This window comes from Malania oleifera, chromosome 8 (genome assembly GCF_029873635.1).
Source record: "Malania oleifera isolate guangnan ecotype guangnan chromosome 8, ASM2987363v1, whole genome shotgun sequence".
Taxonomy (NCBI): Eukaryota; Viridiplantae; Streptophyta; class Magnoliopsida; order Santalales; family Ximeniaceae; genus Malania; species Malania oleifera.
Window position 1 is genome coordinate 27,937,408 of NC_080424.1, and position 25,863 is coordinate 27,963,270.

The 25,863-nt window shown below is 35.9% G+C and overlaps 1 protein-coding gene across 3 annotated transcripts in view; it reads right to left on the reverse strand.

Moving 5' to 3' along the window:
• Positions 1-25,863, reverse strand: part of LOC131162480 (sister chromatid cohesion protein PDS5 homolog B) — a 137,761-nt gene that overhangs the window by 16,738 nt on the left and 95,160 nt on the right. For 2 of the 3 annotated variants that reach the window (XM_058119008.1, XM_058119009.1), the window contains 2 exons: positions 12,244-12,290; positions 1,584-1,729 (listed from right to left, as the gene is read on the reverse strand). In XM_058119008.1, coding sequence (XP_057974991.1) covers positions 1,584-1,729; positions 12,244-12,290 — 193 coding nt within the window. The remainder of the gene's footprint in view (positions 1-1,583; positions 1,730-12,243; positions 12,291-25,863) is intronic. The other variant, XR_009138830.1, reaches the window with a different exon arrangement.

Here is a 25,863-nt window from a genome sequence, read left to right on the forward strand (position 1 = left end):
AAAAAACCGTTACGTAACAGCACGTAACGGTTGCGGCCTTTATTTAAAACCATGATCGGTAATCCAAAAAACTTATGTAACGGTCGCAGCCGTTATTTAAAACCATGCTGATAATGCATGGGCATCTGACACATGTTGGCGAGAGGGTGGGAGAGGTCAAGGAGAGATAAGGGAGGAGAGAGGGCTCGTATAGCCTCAACTGTTGGGGGGGGGGGGGGGGGGGACACCAAGTGATTATAATTACAAAATTGCCAGTCCCTCTATACTAACTACTTATAAGCAGCTAAAAACCAATCCTTCATTACTTTTTGAAAAGTACTTACTTTTTTCCCCAAAAGAAAATGGTTCTGAAATTTGCAATAGGTACTTGCATTGGGCAAGCCAACAGAACACTTTGCGCAAAGTACTTATTTTAAGTCATAGGTGCTATAAGTACCTTTCTAAGCAGTTCCAAACAGTATCTAATAGGTTCAAGAAATCATTCCCATGAGAAGAAAGTCTCTCACTTTCTAGAATTTAAGGTTTTGAAACAAAGGTAGACAATTCTTCATTAATGCACAGGAGATATCAGCACTGAAATTATATATATGCTTCTAGATAGCTTAACACTAACAATTATTGACCTGAATTGTCAAAACTACACTAATCTGGACAATACATTATGGACTAGAGAAAATAGAATATAACTCTGAAAAAAATACTAAAAATAAAGGCCCAAAATACCCTTAACATTGCGCCCATAATTCAAAAAAAAAAACCCCAAAATATACTTGTAAACAGTAATGCTACAGTACTATCCCTGTCCTAGCGCTGTAGTACTATACAACTGCTAATGTTCATGAATAGTGCTCAGCTCCATCACTGTTAATAGTAACAGAACATAATATTCAATTTAACTCCCATACAGATCTTTTACCATTATCCCACTAATCAAATCTTTTGGTTCCCTGACTGCATTGCATCATGTTGGTGCTACTGCATTCTTTTTTCATTTTTCTGTTTGAAGAACATCCTTGCATCTATTTGCATTGAATCATCATTATACTTTTTCGGGGGGGTTCGGCAGTTAAAATTCACTGGCGCAATGAGAGAAGATAGAGACCATCAAACAGTGATTTGGATGTTGACACAATAAGGTCCCTAAAAAATCTCTTGCATTTTATTTAGCAAATCCAATGTTCACTGACCAAGATTGACGATGATGGGCCAAGCGATGCACTTGAAAATCGCAGGTTCAATAATAAGAAAGTTGCACTTGAAACTACATAAAGTAATCAAAACTAAACAAGGCATGTACTGTTGCATATAGACCAAGACAAAACCTTACTTATATATAGCTCAGGTGCATAAGGCTAAAACCACCATTTCATCAAGTACATAGGGTTAAGTGCTTCAACAATTTCAAATGGTTGATGCACTGGATGCATTCTCTATCATAAGCTATAGCAAACTAGTGTTTTCTTCATCCTCTGACAAAATATTAGGATTTGGATATCCTTTGAAAACACAAGTTCATAATATTCTGGTTAATCTTCCAGCATACCAGATAAGTAATTCAGGATGAAAAATACATAAAATCTTACCAGGTAAAGGAATTTTTCTATTAGAAAAATTTCTCCCCTCGTTTGGTAAGGTTTTTTGTTGTTGTTGTTGTTCTTGTGGAATATCATCTCCAAAAATATGAATATTTTCCTCTTGACTACTGAAAGAAGAATTCTCCAAAGGATCCCTGCAACATGCCATGCATTACTTCATGTTAGAACAAGTGTAACGAATAAATATAGATTCAAAGCAGGAATGGGGTTGTCATCTCTGAAATATATGAAGATAATGTTGGTCTACCATTGGCACATGCACCACAAGAGAATGAATGTAACACTTTAATCGTGCAGCCAGCAAAAAAATTCTCTTAGAACCAAAGGTTAATACAAGTATCTTAAAATATTTGTTTCTGCACTCAAGACATATGGTTCAAAGTGCAGTGGAGCCATAAATATGATTATCATTTAAAGAGCAGATGTGCATGACATTGACACTTAATTTTGAGGCCCAGCTTACAGTTGAAAGTGCAGTGGAGCCATATCATTTAAAGAGCAGATGTGCATGACATTGACACTTAATTTTGAGGCCCAGCTTACGTTTGATAAGCAACCAACTGCCTCAACATGCCCTATTAAATTTGTTCACATATTTTTCATAATTTTTTGTAATTTTTAAGAGAGAATATTCAAAAATGGAGGATGAGGCATCATCCATAAATAATGAAGAAGAAGAAGCCTCAACATGCCCTTTTAAAATTTTTCACATAAGACATCATCCATAAATAATGAAGAAGAAGAAGAAGAAACTATCAAGCTTGAACCTTTCGTTGAAATCAACCCAGTTTACTCATGCCCTAGGAAGTGGCTAATTACAATCATATTGAACAATAAAGTTTGGGAGTGGTCTGAATGCAGATGAAAATATCATCAACTTTTGTAAATTGGAGAGCCTAAAACAGTCATACTCTTACTAACTAATGCTCACTAATGTACAGTAATATAGGTCTCCCTAAAGCTGGAGCATAGATATCATGTGCTCCTAGCTTGTTACAATCAACCAGTTGGTACAGGGACTGTAAAAAAGCGGTTATTTCTCTTGAACAAAATGACAATCTACCTCAATGTGTTTTTTCCTCATGAAAAAACTGGATTGTAGACAATACCAAATAGCTATCTGATTTGGGAATTTGAAATAATAATAATAATAATAACAATAATAAGTAGTGCCATTAATGGAGGAAGATGTCGACCTCATATGTGCTGCGGTGATAAATCCAGACCTATTACTGTTTTGGCCTTCAATAGTGTGTAGTGGATCACTTTGTGTTTTATCATCATTCTTCATTGGGTAGGATCCTTCTTATTGTGTATGTCGATGATATTGTAATTACAGGTGATGATCAAGGTATTATGAGCCTAAAACATTTTCTACAAACTAAGTTTCAAACTAAAGATCTAGGACCATTGAAATATATCTTGGGCATAGAAATATCCAGATCCTGTATGGGAACTGTTTTGTCACAAAGGAAGTATATTCTTGATCTTTTGGATGAGATGGGACTATTGGGATCCAAACCAGTTAATACACCCATGGTCCTAATAGCTAGTTACTGCTGAATATGGGTGGTTTGATGCCTAACCCAGAACGGTACTAAAGACTTGTTGGGAAATTGAATTATCTCACAGTCACTCGGTCGAATATATCTTTCCCAACAAGTGTTGGGAATCAATTTCAGGATTCTCTGAGGGGAAGTCATTGGGATGCAACAATTCACATCTTGAGATATCTCAAAGGTGCATCAGGGGGAGGTCTTTTATATCGAGATCAAGGTTAGACTTATATTTAGGGATATAGTGATGCAGATTTGGTCGGATAACCTTCAGACAAAAGATCCACAACTGCGTACTGTATCTTTGTTGGTGGCAACTCGGTTTCCTGGAAGAGTAAGAAAGAAACTGTAGTGGCCAAGTCAAGCGCTAAGTTAGAGTATAGGGCCATGGCTTACACTAACTGTGAGCTTGTTTGGTTGAAAAACATGTTGAAGAATTGGATTCTCCACATTCTCAGTCTATTGAGTTGATATGTGATAATCAGGCTGCCCTTTATATTGCCTCCAACCCGATCTTCCATGAGTAAACAAACCACATTAAAGTTGACTGCCATTTTGTTATGGAGCAACTTGCGCAGAAGCTCATTACCACAACTTGTATGGAGTTTGATAAGTATTTGTTTACCAAATTTGGGGGTGCTCATGTTAAATTTATTTGTAACAAGCTAGGAGCATATGATATCTACACTCCAGCTTGAGGGGGAGTGTTAATGGTTGTTTTATTCTTTTAGTATCATTAGCGTGTTAGTGTAATGTTGGTAAGGGTATTATGATTATTAGAATGTACTTAATATATATTATAAATAGAGGGAGAGACTTATCGTTGTGTGAGGTATTTCATATGACATGGCAAGTCCAAGGTCATATCACTAGGCTCATTTCTATCACCATATATATGTCCTCCATGTATCCTGTATTATCCTTTCCAATGTGTCCATTCAAAATAGCTCCTATGAATATTTTCTCAGTCCTTGATATTCCTTCTACAATACTATCCAAATCTTCCCAAAAATGATCTTTTTAAGGTTTTTTGCTAAGCCTATTTGAGAAGCATAAGAAATAATGACATTTATTCTCTTAAGACCACCTTGACTTTTATGATTCTATTCCTTACTCTAAACATCTACAACACTATCATTTAGGTCTATGTCTACAATGATCCATACCCCATTCTTTTATATATATATATATATTCCAGATTACCAAATTTTAAATTCAGATTTTTCAATTTCTCTTGCTTTCTCCCCTATCCACTTAATTTCTTAAAGGCATATTATAGTGATTTTTCTTCTAATCATTGTGCCAACGACCTTCATACTCTTACCCATACGTGTCCCAATATTCCATGTTGCTAGTCTAACCCTAGCCTCCTAAACTAACTTCTTGCTCGTCTACATCTAGAATGTTGTAGTAACCCTTGCATATTTGGCACTATATTGAGTATAACATAGTGTGTTGCTTTGGGGCGATGACCTAGCCCACCTCACCCATTTCTCAATACGCCCAGGTTGTATAAGTTCAACATATTGCTTGTAGGTAGAAGTGTGAGTGAGTCAAGTCTACTTGCCAGCTACTCAGACTCAACTCGACCCCTAATACGACTCAATTGGATTCTACTTGATGAGCTACTTGGGTACTTTAACAAATTGAGTTCGAGCCTAATCAAGTTTTTTAATTTTATTATTTTTATATTAAGGTGTGGCAAAGAAGGTGAGACTAACTGCAATTATGGATCTTTGAAGAATGTCTCTCTCCCCTTCTAAGACTCCTTTGGCGACTGTTTGTGAGTAGTTTCTCCTCGACTAGGGACCAATCTCCTTCAGAACGCCCTTGAAACTATCAAAAGTCACAAGACCGACAAGAGGAGATTGTTCAAAATGGGGAAATAGGCAGAAGTTGAGTCAAAAACTATGGTGGAGTTTCAATTCTTGTGGGAGGCCATTCGACTATCAAGGTGGAGCCCAAAACCCTGTGCGCAAATCGCCTCACCACATTAGTCATGCAGATATTGGAGTTCTTTAGGAGGTGCTTCTTATTCATCCCATTAAAGATCAAGGAGTTCCCTTGAACCATCAAGTCCCTAGGGTGATTTTTGACATACATGAGACATCAAAGAGCTTATTCAAGGAGGTCTTGACCTTGGAGGTGGGGCGTATGGGTCACTATAGAGCTGCAACTCATTTGGAAGGGGAGATTTCTATGCATGGAGAAGGGGGTAGAAAGAGGAAAAATCCAAGCCCTATGTATTCCTCAAGGCAAGAGGATGAATGGTTAAGAAGAAACTTCAAAGCTCTTTTAAAGCTCAAAATTGAACCAGCTGGTGAAGCTGCTTTCTAATGCACAAAATGTGGCTCTCTATACCACATCAAACATGAGATGCACTCGAAGAAGTGGAGTGGGGAATCGAGGCTACCAAAAAAACTTTCCTTCACCAACGTCGGTAAAACAACGCTGGCAAGGAGGACATCAACAAAGAGAGATGAATCCCGTGATTCTTGGGGCCAAAAGACAACTTTCTTTCCTACTTCGACCTTCAAATTTGCTTCCTACTCTAACAGGGTGCGGGAAGTGCAGACTGGGCTTGGCTATAGTGGGCCAACCAAAAAAGTGGTGAAATGGGTTGTTAGAGAAAATACGAGAACTAGGCCTATTCCAACTCAAAAGAAAAATCCGCCTCTCACTCTACTTAAGAAAGAGGCCCCATTAACCCTAAGCCCAACAAGAATGTTGTTCTTGAGTGCGCAGCAGAAGCCTCACACAAACTCGTGAAACAATCACAGAACAAGTAATGCAATCACTCAATGATGAACTATACGGAACAAGCAATCACTCAACAATGAGAATCAATAACAGAAATAAACAAAAGACACAAGATTTACGTGGTTCAGCAATGTGCCTATGTCCACGGGAGCAGCAACTGGATTTTCACTATCACAATAATGTCAAGCTTACAACTAGGGTTACAAAATATGAATATATACGAACCCTAAGTGTATAGGAACCTTAGAACCTATCTAAATCATCCCTGTAGCAATCCTTGGGGGAAAATCCTCCGATCCCCCCAATCTACTAATCTCCAAATTTAAAAATCATAACTTGCGCCAAACGAAACCGTCGACAGTTACAGTGCAAACCGTGGACGATTATCCCAAACCGTCGAGCAAACCGTCACTTGTTCTGCCTGCAAACTTCTCTCTTGTTCTTTGCTTCACGATGCTTTCCCGGTGTATGCGTTCCACTCAAATATGAGCCACATTTCCAACAAAGAATCAATGTGATTGAAGAAGATAGAAGTGCTCCCCCAACTCCTTTAATTGTTATACACAAGGATGGAGACAATCCCCTAAACAATTCTCTGAAGGACCCTCCACCTAAAGACAAGGTCAACATCTTACACGATTCATGGAGTGAGAGGGATTCTAAAGATAAAGAGGCAGCGAAGCTTTTTTCGGTAGGCTATCTAAACAGTATTTGCAACCAGTCGGGAGAGGTTCCATTTAACAGTAAGATATTTGTGTGCGGTATTGCTACAGACCTTCTTCCTCCATCATCCGATTATGAGGCAGCAAAAGGAGTTGGGAATGATGAAGATGAGGAAGAGATCTTAGACTCGGAAAACAATCCAAGTAGTTTCTATGACTTTAAAAATGGTTTGTTGGTGGACCAACTGAGGATCGATTTATTTATTGAAGGAGAGTGTGATTTAGACCAACTATCAGAGAAAAATCTTGCTATTGAAGATGAGGAGACACCAAAACAAAGCATAATTCCCTCACAAGATACTTAGCAATTAGGAGATGAGACTTTCCATTTGTCTTCTGACATTGAGTGAAAGGATGATTATATATAAAGCACAACTCAAACCAGAGCATAGAATTGAAAGGGGCCTTTTCCCCTTGTTCCTGAGCATACTCTTGTAAAAGTAGACCTTGCTGATATTCCTTCTAACGCTGGTAGTGGTATTAGTGAAGAGACTGCTACTCCTCAGGGTGATAAGAATTCATCCAAATCTGGAAAAGGTATTCTTCCCTTTCCTATTCAGTCATCTCTTTCTTTTGATGCTTTATGCCACAAGGAAGGTCTTGATAGGGGGTGGTCAGAGAGACTGCAAAGGTTTAGAAAGAATTAAGAATCTGACTTCTTCCATCAATTATGGGGGTGGAAAGGGTACAAGACAAAGGGGTAAACGAGTTAGATTATGATGATTGTAAGTTGAAACATTAGGGGCCTTGGGGGTGTTAGGAAGAGAAGTTTGGAAGGAAGGTTTTGCTCAGGAATTCTCCTAGAATTATTTTGATTTAGGGGACTAAACTTGAATTAGTTGATGGGGAGGTTGTTAGGGGGATTTGAAAAGGGCATAACAATTATTGGGTCTTTGCACACTCTCAGGGGGTCAACGGGGGGCATTCCTGTGTTGTGAGAAACCGCATCATATCCATAGTGGACAACCTAGTTAATTTCTTTTCTTTTTCTACCATGTTAGAGGTGAGAGACTAGGGTTAATGATGGGTTTCTTTAGCTTATGGCCCTTTTAAGCCAGCTCCAAAGAGTTTTGTTTGGGACGAGCTTAAATTTTTTATTTTTATTTTTATTATTTTATTTTATTTTATTTTATTTTTTTATGGATTTTGATCCCCTAAGTGGATCGTGGGGGCAACTTTAATATGATGAGCTTTCCATGAGAAAAGATGGGGGGGAATAAGGAATACACCAACAATGCAGAAATTTGATTTATTTATTAGGGAAAGTGGCCTGAGGGATATTCCTTTGAGTAACGCGAACTTTTCTTGGTCAGTGGGCAGCGCTAGGGCTATGGCTAGTAGACTCGATAGATTCCTCTTCTCTAGCGAGTGGGAGGATGAGTTCCCTAATATTTCTCAAGTCACTCTTCCTGGAGCCACCTTTGACCACTTTCCTATTTTGTTGGAATTTAGGAAGGTGTGTTGGGGTCCTACCACCTTTAGGTTTGAAAATATGTGGCTAGAACAGGAAACCTTTTAGTCTTTGGTTGAGTCTTGGAGTGAGGATGTGGATAGGGGCTGGGAAGGTTTTAGACTCATGAAGAAATTGAAGAGGCTGAAAGAAAAATTGAAAGAGTGGAATAGGGAGGTGTTTGAGGACATCAGTCTAAAAAAGACCCGTATTTTAGCCAGGTGAGTCGAAATTAGATAGCAGGGAAGAAGTTACTATTCTCTTGGGGGAGAGAAGCAAAAAAGAATATCATTAAAGAACGAATTGAAAGAGGTGATATTTAAGGAAATGAGAAGCTAAAGGTAGAAGATGAAGTTTAAATGGGTTAGAGAAGGTGAATATAATACCAGACTTTTTCATAGGTTAGCAAGTGGGAAAATGAGGAAAAATTTGATTAGGGAATTAAAGTTGGATTTTTTGGGGGGGGGGGGGGGGGGGGAGGGGGCATTATCTCAAATAATAGTAGGAAAGCCTTAGAGATCACTATAGATTGATGGTGGAAGGATTAAAGTGGGACCCTTTGCCTAACAATAAGATAGCTTGGCTAGAGAGACCTTTCGAAGAGGAAGTGAGATCTACTGCCTTTACAATGGAAAGGAATAAAGCTCCACAGTCGAATGGCATCAATTTGGCCATTTTTTTTTCAACAATGTTGGCTGGTGGTTAAGTATGACTTAATGAAGGTTTTTAATGAATTTTGTTGGAATGGGATTTTATGTAAGAACATTAACTCTACCTTCATAACTATGGAGCCTAAGAAAAGCAAGTTTATCAAGTTATCTGATTATAAAACTATTAGTCAAGTATCCATCATTTATAAAATAATCACAAAAGTACTAGCTAGAAGGTTGAGTGTGGTTCTTAATAAGAGTATTACTAAGGCCCAAAGTGCTTTCGTGGGGAGGATACAGATAGCGGACGAAATTGTGATTGTGAATGAAGTTATTGATGGGGTTAGGAGAAGGAAGAATGGGCTTATGTTTAAGTTGGATTTTGAGAAAGCCTATGATAGGGTGATTTGGAATCTCTCGGATAAGATTTTTATGAAGAAGGGTTTCAGAAAGAGACGGCGTAGTTGGATGAAAGGTTGTATGTCTAATGTGTTTTATTCGGCACTAGAATAGGGAACCTAAATCTTGGTTTAGATCTAGACGACGAGAACCTCTTTCCCCTTTTTTGTTCGTTTTAGTGGCAAATGCCTTGAGTAGGATGGTTGATAAAGCTGTGGTTAGAGGTTTAGGGAAAGGCCCACAAATGGGGAGGGAGGAGGTAATGGTTGATTGGTTTCACATCAGTCTGCTGATGATACTATCTTCTTCTTAGAGGATCATAGGTCATACTTGCAGCATACTCTGGGGCTTCTTCATATATTCAAAAGGGTTTCAGGGCTTACGATCAATTTGGGCAAGGGTCGTATAACTACTATTATTTTGTCGATGTAGCACGTTAGAGGGTTTAGGATTTATCCTCGGATGTAGGGTGCATCACTTTGGATTGGCTGTTATCTTATTCAAGAGTTCCTTTGGGGGGTAATCCTAGATTCGCTAGTTTTTAGGACCCAGTTGTCAAGAAAGTGTCGAAGTGATAGATGGTTGGAAGGGAGCTCTTTATTTAAGGAGGTAGGATTACTCTCATTCAAGCTTGCCTTTCGAGCATCCCAATGCATTTTCTTTCATTTTTCAAAATTCCTATGCGGGTGGTTCGTAGGATCAAGAGAATTATAAGAAATTTCCTTTGGTTAGGGGTGGGGGGTGTTAGGGATCATTTGGTGAGATGGGAGGTGGCATGTAGGTCTAAATGGGAGGGTGGTTGGGTCTTGGTAATTTGGTGTCTAAAAACATAGCTTTCTTGGCCAAATGACTTTGGTGGTTCCCTTTAGAGGTTTCTTCCTTGTGGCATAAAGTTATAAAATGCAAATTTGGAGTTGATGAGAAAGTGGAATACCAATTTGGGTCTTAGATGTTCTTTGGAAAGTCTATGGAAAGCCATCTCTCAAATTTATTCCCTCTTTATTCCCCATACTAAATTTCTGTTGGGTAGGGGCTGCACTATTTGCTTTTGGAAAGATCTATGGTTGGGAAATGTGGTTTGGTCCACCTCTTTTCCTGACCTATTTTGTTTGAGCTCAGCTATCCATGACAAAATGGATCTATTTCTTCTTTCATTGTGGAGCCGGGTGGTCCTTCACGTTGATATTTTCACTTTAGAAAACCCTTGAATGATAGGGAGATGGAGGAGTTATCCTCCTCGTTACTCTTGCTGAATAATTTTTAAGTCTCATTGAAAGTTGATAGCTGCTCTTGATCTTTGGATCCTTTGGGGTTTTATTCCTGCAACTCTTTTTGTGAGTTCTTGACTAGCTCCGGTTTTCTTTTCCTCTCCATAAAACTATTTGGAAGACCAAAGTCCCCCCTAAAATCAAAGCTTTCTTTGGCTGGTTTTCCTTAATAGGATCAACACCAAGAACATACTACAGATTAGAAGTCCATTAAAGGCTTTCTCTCAAGAAGTATGTGTGCTTTCTTTTAATTGCTTTGGAATGGCTCTGCATCTTTGCTTACATTGTGACTTCACTCAAGAGGATTTAGAGCAAGCTATTTAATTATTTTGGGGAATGTTGGGTTTGGCCAAAGATAGTGGAGAAGTTTTTGGCAATTCATTTTGTTGGTGTTGGAAGGAAAAAGAAGCGTAAAAAGTTATGGAATTGTGCCCTATTTTCTGTATTTTGGGATTTGTGGATTGAACAAAACCAGCACATTTTTTCAGGGAAGTTGTCATTTTTGCTGGTATAAGAGAAGATTCATTATTTGGCTTCTCTTTGGTGTGTGGGTAATGGGAATTTCAAGGGGATGTGTTTTCTGGATATTCAGCATGATTGGCATTCCTTGATAGGGCATGCGGTTTATCTGGTTTTTTTCTAGTGATTTTTTTTTTTAGGGGCATTTGGTATCACAGTCAAAGATTAGAGAAACGAAAAGCAAAAGGCAAAAAACAAAACTAAAAACTAGAAACCAGCAACATGTTTGGTCAAAATTTATAAAACTAATACAAATTAAAAACTTAGTTAAAAAAATGATCATTTTCATCTTTAAATCAAATAATATTATAAAAATATGATTAAAATAATAAAATTACAAATAATACAATTTAAAAAAATTACTATAATAATAAAAATAATAAAATTTATTATAATTATTTTACTTAATTGTTCTACTTTCAAAATTTACTTTACAATAAAAAATTTTTTATTGGACATGACAATTGAAAAATAGTAAAGGTATCCTGTAATTGGCTTTTTTATTATATTTTGAAATTTATGTATATTTTTATTTTAATTATTTTAAATTCATATGATCATTTAATTTTGATTTTAATTTAGAAGTGCATAAAATGAGTAATTTAATCCAACAAGACTATTTTTAGATATAAAATTTTTTTGGCAACAAGTTGCCAAAACGACTGAAAACCATAAAACATGGTTTTCAGCTTTTTGGAAAACATATGAAAACTAGCAACAGAAACAGAAAACTGACAAGATAAACAAACGTGTTTTTATAATCTGTTTCTTCATTGTGGAGAAATAGAGACAGAAAACAGAAAACATCAACGATACCAAACATGCCCTTAGTTTTCCCTTTTTACTTATTTTGGGTTAACCCAAAGTTTTGAAAGGAAATGCCTTATTTTCCTGTTTTTACATTCCTACTCTATCAATGAAATTCTTTGTTATTAAAAAAAAAATCTTTATATTATATAAGGCATATATAATATATTTTATACATATATTTATACATGTGTTTAATATTAATTTATAACAAGCTTAATTGAGTCGAGCTCGAGTTCTAAGAGCTTGTATCCGAGTCGAGTTTTGCATATCTCAGTGCGTCGACTCAGCTCAACTCAAATACGCCCTCATGGGCACCCCAACACATAATGGATAAGAATCCATTTCATAAATCTAACAAGTTTTACCCTGGTTGTCAGCTAACAAACACAACCCTCCTTTACCGGACTTGAGACTGATGTGAAAAAATTTAAGACATTGAATGCATCACAGCAGAATTTAACCAAACAAATAAGATGATCCATAAAACATCAGTTAGAGATTAATAACAACTCACCGATGCAGCGAACAGAATTTCTTTGAAGTCTCTGCGAATACAGCATCCTTCAAAAGGCATCAAATTCAACATTGAAAAACAAATACCATTACAAATACGTCTAATTAGCACACAAAACATGGAATCAGCTAAAATTGTAATCATTGCGATTTGATAAAAATAGAATCATTTGTCAAATAATTGGAATTGATAAAGCATTTAGTTAAATGGTTTGAAATGAGGATTGAATAAAGAAGCAGAATTTCATGTAATGAAGCAGAAATAACTTCCATCGATTCTTAGAATCCAATGCTTGACCAATGGTGTCAATTTACAGGTAAGTCCTTTTTCTGGATATGGAAAAAAAATCCATTAACAAAGAGGAATGCACAAAGGGGATGAGTAGTCTTCAAACAGCGAAAGAAGAAGAAAAAAGGAAGCTAATACAAAGAAAAAATAAAATAAAAATGAAGCTAATAGAGCCAACCAATGAGACTGATATCAGACAAAACCAAACAGCCAAAACATCATGTAGAGAACACCCACAAGGAAATATGTTATGGCCATGGTTCAAAGAATATTTATTTTAATATTATGTATTCTAAACATTATTTCAATATTCTGCAAACCAGAAGCATGATTCACAGATGGGGGAATAAGTTATAGCCATATTTCTTTAAAGACTAAGAAAGGAGATAGTGCGAAATTGAGAGAATACTCATTGTGCAAAGATCTGAAAAAAGGGCTAAACAACAATTGCACTTATTTGCAATAGGTAAGCAAGAAACAAATACAGTAAGGAAAATGCATAATAGGGCTTGAAAAAAGATTATGTTTTAACAATTTAACTAAGAAAAAGAAAAAATAAAGAACACTGAGGCAAATTTTTAAACCAACAAAAAAGAAAGTTGCAGCATCTAACAAAAAACACAAGGATCCTCTTCTTCATCAGAGTAGATGAATAAAAAATTTATATTAATTTTCAAAGATAAAAAAATATATAAATTAACTAATTACAGAATTCCACAATGTTAGAAAATGATATCTCAAATCAGAGTCGACCCCTGCAATAAAATTTATCGAAAACAAAAAATACAGAGTCTAATATTTGCATTTAGATTGAGTCGTCTTTTTTGCCACCTGCTCAGAAAACTTACAAGAGAGTTGCAATACAATCTTGTTCAATTATATAACTTAAATTTGTAGTATAATATTTCACCTAAATTGAAAATAAGAATAATTATTCTTAATCACTCGTGATGTAAGTGAGATGGAATTCAACCCTATGTTCGTAAGTCAAATAGAAGATAAACATTTACAAAGAATTAAGCAAAACTCAAATGAAGTCACATTTAATTATTTACCTATATTAGCAATGAACAAAAACATCATTAAGGATTTATTCTAAGAAGATTTTGAGAATTATAAATTATTTGGTCACAACTAAATTAAATAACAGATAATAACATTTTTAGCTATTCTATATAGGATATTTCTTGAAAAGTTAAATGTATCTATACGATAAAAATTTATAAAGAATTAAACAAAACTCAAATGACTTCACATTTAATTATTTACCTATATTATCAATGAACAAAAACATCATTAAGGATTTATTCTAAGAAGATTTTGAGAATTGTAATTTATTTGGTTACAACTAAATTAAATAACAAATAATAACATTGTTAGCTATTCTATATAGCACGTTTCTTGAAAAATTTTATGTATCTAACGTTCACATCAATCAATCTTTAATGAAGACTATACCTTCCAAAATTTAAACAATAATATTTACAAGAAAAAACAGAACAATTATCCAAAAACCAAAATCTAATATCCCATTCTATATATAGTCCAACAAAGGAGAAAGGAAAGCTCCTCAGTCTCCATATCATAAAGATTCCCACAAAACTGAAGATCCCAAGAAAAATCATTGTCATGAATGATGAGAAAAAACATACAGTACACAAAGTAAAACAAAAGAGAGAAGGAAAGGTGACCCATAAACATAATTCTATGAGCCAAAAATCCTTCAAAGACTGAACTCTACTGCCATCTCCTGGTTTATATATGGTACAAGGAAAAAGGAAGTAAGAGATTTGTAAAATGAATTTCTACATTCTTTGCCACAAATTTACTTTTGATAACCCAATGTCAAAGAGAATTAATTTCCTAAGGGAAGCACCATAAGCACTTGCCCAACAAAGCAATTTTCTTAGACACCAACTTATCGAGACCCAAGCCACACTCCTTACACCTACAAACAACCTCCCAACTTCACAATATTATTCCTCCTCTCACCATCCCCTTACCAAAGAAAATCACCCATAATCCTGTCTAATCTATTAGCAACCTGCACTGGAATCCTAAATAAGAATAAAAAATGCATAGAGGAATTGAAGAAAGATACATTTGGATTAGAGTAATACAATTTTCCAAGCAAAAGAAAGCACACTTCCATCCATCAAGGCGTCTAGAAACCACAACAACCATTAAATCCCAAAACCTCTCTAACAAAGGATTCCCGCCGAATGAAACTCTCAAACAAGTCAAAGGCCACTACAGAATCCAACAACCTACATGAGCAGCAAACATACAAGTCACCCTCAGACTTGCATTAATAGAAACTAGATCAGAATAAGCTAAATTGATCACAATATCCAGGGCTAACTTAACAAACCTGGACAATGATGAATGTTTTTCTTTTTAGACTCCCTAACATTAGGCAAGGACAGAATTTCATGTCATCAGAAAAATGCAAATCACAGACAACCACTTCATCATTACCTACAACAATGCCCTGGCAAAACCCCTATCAATGGCATTCTTTATCTTCCTAGTCAGCACATCAATGACCAAAATAAAGAGAAAAAGAGACATGGGATCCCCTTGCTTCACATCATTAGATGTATATAACCAAGCCCTAGGTTGGCCATTAATAATTGAAGAGAAATTGGCAGACCACCCACTCCTTACCCCCAGCATCCTCCCCAAGGTCAATACCCACCATGACAGTATCCAATACATTGACCCCCAACAAACCTGCCCAGTAACTAGAATGGTGTTCCCTACGACCCTGCCACTTTGACCCAAATCCCTTTCTATCCAAGATGCTATCCACTTTGACCCAAATCCCTTCCTATCCAAGACACTATCCAAAACAAAGCCCCCTACCTCTACCACAGGCCTTCTCAAAATCCATTTTAAGAATTGAAATCTTCTTACTCCTAATATTCTCTCCAACCTCAATAGACACCATGATAATATCCAAAATATATTGACCCCCTACCTAGAATGGTACTCCATTACATAAATATTTATGTGTGTGTGTGTGTGTGTGTGTGTGTGTGTGTGTGCATGTATATAAGTAGACATATATATAACTTCAATAAAAATAACTAATCAAGTAAAGCAAAGGCTTAGAGAAAATTGTATATCTCACCAGCAGCAAAACAATCTCAGAAAAAATAAAATTCTATATATAAAATATAAAGAGAAAAGCCTTCCTATTTTAGAGTGAAAAGCAGCAATTACAAAATTGATATTTCACACAACATATTTAAGTAAAGCATTTCATGAACTATTGTGCTAAAACTATACACAGTAACTTCAGCACCCAAATATGCCTCCATAGATACAAGATACAAGCATGCTCACCTCTGCACCTACTCAGATACTCTAAGCAATAAGTTTACATGAGGTGATTAATAATAGGAAGGCGACTAATTATAAAAATTTGAAGCCAAGACAAACACAAGCTGTATTAACTAGAAACAACTACGCAAGCTGTATTAGGAGCTGTTTGGTATCTTTATCAGAAACTTTGGAAACAAAAAACGAGAAACAAAACTAAAGACCAAGAACATAAACTTAAAAAAGAAAAATAGTAACATGTTTGGTTAATATTTCCAAAACCTAAACATATAAAATACCTAATTGTGAATTCATGTTCATTTTATGATTAAAATAATGATAATGAAAAATAAAATAAATTAGAGATATCATAATAAAATATATAGATTAATTATAATTAATTTACTTAATTATTACATATTTAAACTGTTAGATTACCACTTTATATGAAAGCTTAAGCTATTAAGTTGTGGGCCAACAATGTACATGAAGCTTCAACACTACCCCATAGGTGCAGCCCAACAGCACGTGGGGAATGAAACACATGATAAATAACACCCGTTACAAGGAATATAGTAACCACACAACAAATGTGGGCAATAAGACTACAACCGAGGACCTCTTGGTAACTAGTTTTGATACCACGCTAGATAACCACTTTACCTAAAAGCTTAGGCTATTAGAATGTAGGCCAACAATGTATATTAGGCCTCAAAAAACTAATTTTTCAAAAGCTCTAGGAACAATCCTATTGTACATGACAATAGATAAGTGTTCTCAAAATTTTTTTGGAATGATTTTTTATTAGTTTTCAAATTTTTAAAAATTATATTGATATATTTATTTTAATCATGTTTTAAATCTGCATGGTTTTTAAATTTAATTTTAATTAAAATTTGTGTATAAAATGTATAATTTAATCAACAAAAGAAAATTCTGGATATTAAAGTAGCTTGGCTACAAAAGGTTGCCACAACAACTGCAAACCATAAAAATCTGGTTCAGTTTGGGCCACACTAGCTAAAAATTAATAGAAATAGAAAATAACACATTGTCATCACCTGTTTCTTCAATCTACTAAAACAAAAACAGAAAACAAATTTAACCAATTTCACAAACAAGAACAGCAGCAGTAGTAAATATGAACAAAATAATGCTCAGATAATTAGTCCAATACAGGACATAGATATGCGCTAGACCAAAATGTTGATGATAAACAGATAAAGCCAATGAATGAAATGGCGCTGGCAAGTGGGGCACAAAGAAAAATTGTTAAAAGAGTATATGTTACTTTAGTAATTAGGTTGTGCTAGTGGGAATATTTTTGTCCTTATAAGAGGACAGACCTGGAGCTCTAAGTAGACTCCAGGAAACTGCCACTCAGTTTTTTCCTCTTTTTCTCTTCTTCTCCTCTTCACTTCCCTCCTTTTCTTCTTCTCTCTGCCATCTCTAACAATACAACATGGTGTAACAGCATTGATCTCCTTCAAATCTGTTTTACCTGAATTGGTTTTGATACTCTGTTTTTTGCCTCACTTTTTTTCCCCTTATCCTCCACTAATCAGTCCTCAAATCTGATTTTCTGGTTGGTTTAGTCATTTAAGGGCACCCTCCCTCCGGGTTAGGTTGTGCAGCATCCTTGGCAGGAAGATGTGTGTTTTCATGGGGATTTACTGATATGAAGTCAGTTATACTCTGTTTCTAGTATGCTGTTGCTGTAGCTGCTGTTCCTATGCCACTCTGTTTGTTGTTTGCAGATGATGCTGTTTTTGATGACGCGTATTTGTGATTGATTGCTTGCTACCTTGTACCGATTGCTGAGTGGCTTCAACTGGTGTTCAAATAGTTATTTCCTGTTCTCTGCATTTGTTTCCAGTTGCCGCCAGCCACAATGCCTGGAGCTGCTGCCAGGTTGTTTATTAAATGCCTGCAGTTCTTTTCTGCAGTCTGTCTTGTCTTTGGTGGTAAAGTAATTCCTCCTAGGATATTGAAAGTTCAGTTCTCTAGTCATAACAGCATATTGAAGTTCTGGAGGTACTGTTGTAAGTTCTGGTTTTTTGCAAGTCCTCAACCCTGTGACCTTCAAAAGGTGCAGTGAAGCGCAGTGAGACCCGCCTTGAGATATCTGACCTTTTAATTTTATCTTTTATTTTTTACCTTTTAAGAAAGAACATGCAAGGCTTCTGCAGATGGACAGAATATCAAGCCAGAGCCAGAGCCTTTGAACCAGCCCTAGCCCTAGAAATATGCTTCAACTTGAAACAGCAGGTCCAGGCTTCGTCTTCGAGCCCTCAAACCAGCACGACACACCTTCGTTTACAGGTCTTCGAGTGTTTGAGCCTTCACCGGCAAGAGAGCCATCACAAGAGCCCTTCATTTTCAAGGTTCGAGCCTTCAAGCCAGCACAACCTTCGTCTTCGAGTCTTCGATCCTTCCGCCAGCAAGAGAGCCTTTCCCAGAGCCTTCGAACAAGCAAGAGGCATTGAACCAGTGAGTCGTCATCACCAGTCTTCGTGAGTCGTCAGGCTGCTTCAAGCAAGCAAATCGTCTTCTTCTTCTTCTTCGAAACTAAGTCTCGAGTGATTGAGATTGTCTCGACTCTTGATCATGTTAGGCTTACTGCCAGAGTGACAGATCTTCATGTTCCTCAGGGCTCAGTATTTTGCTACTGCTGCTGCTACCTGCCGGCGGCAGGCAGGCTGCCCTGCTCTTGGCAAGTTATATATTAACTTGCATTAAGCCATGAAGTTAATATTATATAAAAAGAAAAAAAAAAGGCAGCCCAGTGCACAAAGCTCCCGCGAATGTGGGGTGGACTGTAGTATTGTAGTTTAATGCAAGTTAATATTTAATATATACATTTTTTAATGAATTTAGCAGCTGTTTTTTTTTTTTTTTTTTTGGGAAATACAGTATACAAACTATATATTTTTTTCTGAATTTAATTTATTTATCAATTTAAGTTTATTTATGAAATATAGTATACGTTGCTTTAGCATTTAGGATAACAGGGCCTAAATCTTAAATGGATTCCAAAAACTTTGGCTTTGCAAAGAAAGATCCTGCATGGAAGTATGCACAATTGGATGATAAAAAGTAAAAACAATAGAAATAATTTGACTTGCATTTTTTGTGGCAAAGTCATAAAGGGAGGAAATATTTCGGGGAAAACAAAATATTGTTGGAGGATTTTGAAATGGAAGAGAATGCTCTAAGAGCCCTGCTCATGTTCGTGAAGAGATTAGGGAGTATATGTTGAAGAAAGATACAAAGGAGAAAAATGAGTTCTTGTCTAACTTTGATGACATAGATCGTTATAGTAAAGATGAAGAGGATGAGGATCAGGAAATTAACCCTCGTGGCAAAAGACTCCTTAGTAGTGGGTGTGGAAGTTCATACCAACCCACCTTGAAGAAACCAAAAAAAGAGGGGCCTACAAACTTGTTTTTTACGCTTGAACCAAAGAAGTGGTTCAAGCTAGGAAAGATGAGAAGATGAAGCAAACATCAATAAATGAGGCATGCAAGAAAGAATTAAGACAAAAGACTGTGGCAGATTTTGCTAGGTGGATGTATGATGCCAAAAGACCATTTAATTTGCTATGTTTGGATAGCTTTGCAGTGGCACTTGAATCGATTGGGCAATATGGTCCTAGGATGAAGTCGCTTAGCTATCATGAAGTGAGAGTTCCTTTCCTAAAGAAAGAAGTTAGTCAAACAAAAGAGTTGATGAAGGTCAATAAGAAGGAATATGGATGCTTGATTATGTCTAATGGTTGGAGGGGTTCAGTTACTAATAAGGACATAATAAAATTCTTAGTGAACTCTCCAAGGGATCAGTGTTCATCAAGTCTATTGATGCTTCTAATATTGTCAAGAATGCAAGCATAATGTATAAATTACTTGATGAGATGGTGGAAGAAATTGGAGAATCAAATAGGCTTCGAGTAGTAACTGATAATGCCTCAAATTATGTTGCAGCAGGTAAGAACTTATTTCTAGAACTGCATTCTATAATGCATATATTGTTTATTTTAATATTTTAATGGTTTCACTCCTTGATTTTTGAATAGGGAAATTGTTCGAAGCAAAGAGGTTACATTTATATTGGACACCATGTGCTGCCCATTGCGTCGATTTAATATTGGAGGATATTGGGAACATGCCTACAATTCATACAACTTTGAAAAGGGCAATATTTTTGAATGGTTATATTTATAACCATGTTGGTGTGGTGAACTTGATAAGGCAATTCACTAGAGGAAAGGAGTTACTAAGGCATGTAGTTACAAGATTTGCAATTCCCTTCATCACTCTTGATTCATACACCTTCAAATGAACAACTTAAGGAAGATGTTTACTTCTGAAGATTGAGATAGTACTAAATGGGCAAAGGAAGCAGCTAGCAAAAGAGCAGCTAGTTTTGTTTTGATGCCTACCTTTTGGAGTACCATTGTCTATGCTCTTGATGCCTACAACTTGTTTGTGTACTCCATTTGGTTGATGGGGAAAAGAAACCTCTAATGGAATATATTTATGAAGCAATGGATAGGGTTAAGAAAGCCATAGCTAAGGCTTTCGGTGAGAAAGGATAAATTTAAGGAGGCGATTGAAATTATTGATACGAGTAGGGATATCAACTCCATCAACCTTTGCATGCAACTTCACACTACTTGAACCTAGAATTTTACTAATCAAACCCCCACATTTCACAAGAAGAAGAAATCATTGCAAGTTTGTACAAATGCATTACAAGGTTGGTGGTGCCAACCCCTAAATTGCTAGATAAAGTTTTACATGAGTTGGAAAATTGCAGTAGTGCTAGAGGCCTCTTTGGAGTTGGTTTGGCAATGAGACAAAGAAAGTTAAAAGCACCAAGTAAAGTGCATGGTCGTAAATTTCCACGAAATCGTCGAAATTTCTGATTTCCATCACCCTTGAAATCGAAATGGCAGTCAATTTCTGTCTTGCATAATTTTTGTCAAAATCTCAACGCATCATCCGAAATTTATCGAAATCTCAAAATTTAGGGAAATTTGTCGAAATTTTAACTATACAATGAAATTTCATCAGAATTCAAATGAGAGCTTTAGAGTGAAGTGAAATTTCTCTTTTAATTTACTTAATTTATTTTATCGAAACAAAAGACTATTACAAGTGCTTTTGAAATTATATAAAAATAAATAAACTTACAGTAACATTTTATTTAACCATTCATGTCTAAATTAACATTATTTGTATAATAAATAATATTTAAATGATTTATAAATTTCATTTTTATTAACTGAATATGTTTAATGTACATTATCTTACAAATATGTTTGATACACATACTATTTTACAACTTTTCCACCTCTTACGAAACACAGATGGATTAAATTTGAAATATATTAGTCCAAAAACTTGCATTATTATGTTTGTTAACCATTTCTAAAGTTTTAAAAAGAATTCCATGCTTTACTACTAATTTCCGTTATTTTTTCAAATCGAAATCGAAATTTCTGTCAAAATTTCTGTACTTTTGGAGCTTCGAAATTTGGGTTGAAATCGAAATTTAAGACCTTGTTAAAGTGGCATTTTTGCTACCTCTTTCTATCTAAAATAATTTTTGCTACTTAGCTAGTAGGTATTCATTTGAAATTTATTTAAAAACAGCGCAATGTTAGATATAATTTGGATCAACTCCAAACTTGCAAGAGTTTGCTGAGAAAATTCTTAGCCTCACGAGTAGTGCTATCAGCTGTGAAAGAAATTGGAGTATATTCCATCATGTAAGTCATTAGGATATCATGGATTAAAGAACATAAACTATCAGTTTACTACGTTTTAGAATCTTTATTTTCTAAAGGACATTGATGATAGTAAGGAGTGGTTGATTGGTAGGATAAAAGGCGATTCCGATGAGGATGATGAACTTGTGTTTGAAGATGATCATTTGCCTTGGGGTTTTGTTGCTAAAGCTACTGGAGTAAATAACCCCATGTATCACACTAGATCAAGAATAAGTGTGAATATGTCATCATCTTCTAGAGGAAGAGCTTCATCTAGCACTGATAGCGGACGAACTACAATGTTGGAACTTGTAGATGAGTATGAGATCCAAGTGGGCAGTGTAGAAAAGATAGAAGAGGAAGAAGATGTTGGAGAATAAAATTCTAATGATGAAGAGGAAGATGATGATATCTTAGTAGACTTAGTTGATAATGAGTGATGATTAAGGAGGATTTTTAGGTTTTAGACTTTGAAATCTTTATTGTACTCTTTTCTTTTGACATTGAACTATGTTGATGCTTTTAGGCCTTGGGCTTGGCAATTTCATTTCCTTAGTAATTTGAAGCTTGAACCCTTACATGCTTAATTGCTTATGCAAAACTACGTTTATTTCACTTGGAATTTGGTACTAGGTAGTCATAATTTCTATGCATTTATGTTTTGGTATAGAATATTTTGGCATTTTAAATTCTAATATAACTATTGATGTGTTCAAATATCAATTTCCCACCAAATAGGCATTATACACAATTTTAATAATTGTGCGCCTCACCTCATGCCTTGGCTCCAAGTATCCTTTGCGCCTCGGTGCGCCTTTGGCTACTATGATCCTCCTCACCTTGGGTTAAAGATTTTGGCGCCTCCTCTCATACAATAGGTAGCGCTGATTTGTTTGAGTCATTGAACCCATGGTTATCAATATTTCAATCTGGATCATGCAAACTTATGATCCTACAATCTAGACTTGCCTAATTGATCCATATCTTAAGAAGAATCTTAATCAAATAGGATCTTATCTAGGTCATTAGGATCTTAGGATTGCAATCCTACTTGAGATCCTATCGATCCTACTTGTGCAATGGAGTATAGATTTTTCCGATTTAGGATTTTAAAGAAAATCCCAAAATATTTTTTTTATTGGTCCAAGCCCCAAACACTTTAATTTTGTAATAGACACCAAATTTGGTCTACTTGGTCCATATGCATCAACATTAGGGCAAAATAACGATTATGTTATCGGATTTGTTTGGTCTAAGTCAGGACAAGAGCTGAGCATCACTTGAAAGCTCTATTCCTTCAAAATGGAAGCTCTTTGAGAGCCTAGAGTTCTTTATAGGCAGATTCCAGTTTTCTATCAATAGACTTGGACATTTCCTTCTTCCAACAACAGTAGAGGCCGGCTGAGAGCTTTGAGATCAGCAAAGAGCTTCAACAAATAGGGAGCTTCACAGTCAAGCTAAGAGCTTAAAGTTGCAAGCTTGTAGCAATTATGCATTATCTTTGTAGTTTTCTTTTACTTTCTTCCTCTTCTTTTTCTCTTATTATCAACAAGACAAAGATCTATCTTTTTTCCCAAAGCATAGAGCAAATAGCTTTCTTTTTCCTCTTCTTTTCTTTACGACTAAAAAAAGTTCTTTTCCTTCAGCAAAAAGCTTTTCTCTTTCTTCTTTTCTTCTTCTTCCTTGTCTTATTTCATCATTCTCCTTCTTCTTCTTATGGTCCGATGACAAAACCATAGCAGCTGAGAAGTTCCAAAGTTCATCAAATTAATATCAGCAATTTCGTCTTCCTTTTTCTCTTCGTTCATTTTACTTTCTTTTTAATTACAGTCATTGAATAAACAAGCTAGCAAAATTCTGCCCTTTGCAGAGCACTTGCAGTGCAAACTATTCATATTTTCTTTAGAGTCAAAATTGTTGAAGGAAAAACCTGCTAGGTGCAAGCTAGCTACATTTTTTAAATCTATTTTAATTTCTTAAACTTACTACCAAGCTTTTAGAACTTATTTTTTGAGAGTTGTCATAAAATGCCAAATACATAAAATTTTAAATTTATTTTACATTGTAGAATCTTACAGTCCATGATCCAATCCTGTAGGACCCCCCCCCCCCCAAAACAATCCTATGTAGGATCCTGATTCTAACAACCTTGGTTGAGTCCCACTACTTTACACTCTAAGGTTACTCATGCTAATGGTCCAGTTACACTAGTTTCTGGATCTAGAAAAATTCTCTCAATTCCTTCTATTCCTCTTTCATATGTGGTACACTTGCCTAAATTTCCCCTAAACATGCTATCAATTAGTCAATTAACTAAGTCTCATAACTGTTCTGTGACCTTCTTTCCTTCTCATTTTGTTATTCAAGATCTCTAGACGAAGAAGAGGATTGGTGGAGGGTTTGAGAAAAATGGCTTGTTCTATTTTGATGGTGATCATGGTGGCCCAATTGTCATACAGCTTCCTCATGGTATTTCTCTTGGTCAATGACATGCTCATTTGGGTCATCTATCCCCATAAAAAACTTAAAAAAAGCATTTCCTAGATTCAAGTTTGTTCCTCATTTTGAGTGTTCTGCGTGTCAATTAGGAAATCATTTTAGGAGATCTTTTCCGTTTAGAGTCGAATCTCATAGTAAATCATTGTTTTCTCTTATTCATTACCATATTTGGGGTCCTTATAGAGTCCAGAATTTGATTGGTCATCAATATTTTGTGTCCTTCGTGGGTGATTTTTCGTGTATGACTTGATCTATTTGTTAAAACACAGGTCTGAATTTTTGAATGTATTTACTCAATCCTACCAGGAAATAAAAACCTAGTTTGGCATCGGTATTCAAACTTTTTATCTAATAATGCACTTGAATTTGTTCAAAATGAGCTTCAATCTTTTTGCTTGGCAAAAGGATATATTCAACAACCATCATATATGCACACCCTTCAGCAAAATGGAGTAGCTGAATAAAATAAAATAAAAAAGACATTTACTTGACATAGCACATTCTCTCTCCTTCATATACATGTTCCTAAAACCTTTTGGACCGATGCTCTCCTTACAACCTATTTTCTGTTCAATTGGATGCCCTCAAGTGTTCTAGGGGACAAATTCCCTTCTTCACTGTGTACCCAAAAGCATCAATGTTCTCTATTATGCCTAATGCCTTTGGGGTGCACAAGTTTTGAACATATTCCACATACTGGTCAAGAAAAGTTCTCCACTTGTATTGTTAAATATGGTCTTTTTTTGGGTACTAAAGAACTCAAAGGATATGGATGTTATGATCCCCACACTAGTAGGAAATATGTTAGTGCTGATGTCACTTCTTTTTAGGGGAGACCCTATTTTTCTAGTGTTGGGTCCTCCTTGGATGAATCTATTTTGATTCCAATAACGATTTATGGTCCCCTCTCTTGTGTTCACCCTTATCCCTCTTGAGAAATCTTTTTCCCCTCTTCCAAATCCATTAGTTACTAATCAAAAGAAACAACTGAAGGTTTATGAATGAGGGAAAGCAAGCATAGATCACAACCACCATGCAAAACGCCTCCTCTGCCCAGCACTATTTTGTCTTCTAGTTTTGGAGATCCATCCCAATGTGACTTGGATTTGCCCATTGCTCACGAGAAAGGTACCTGGATGTGTGCTCATCAATGAATATAGAAATGAATGCCTTGACCACTCAAGGGACATGGGACTTGGTAGATCTTCCTCCTAGTAAAGAGTAGGTTAGGTATTGTTGGGTCTACACCATCAAATACCTTCCTAACCACTCTATTGAATGGCTTAAGGCTCGGTTGGTTTCCAAAGGGTACACCCAAACATATGGTCTTGATTATGTTGATACCTTCTCTTCTATTCCTCAATAAATTCTATTTGTGTATTGATCTCATTCGCATTTAATTTTGATTGACCGTCATATTAGTCGGATGTGAAGAATGCCTTCTCATATAGATATTTGAAGGAGGTATACATGGAGCAACCTCCTAGATATGTTGCTCGGGGGGGACGATGGTAAAGTATGCAAGTTGCATAAGGCCATTTATGGTCTTAATAGTCTCCTCAAGCCTGGTCTGACAAATTTAGTGTTGTAGTCTCTACATTTCTTTATCCAGTGTTACTCTAATCTTCAGTTTTTGTCCGAAAAACTGAGACAAGTGTAGTACTTCTAGTAGTTTATGTTGGTGATGTCATCATCACCGGCAACAACCATAGTGGGACTGCAAATGTTAAGCAGTGGCT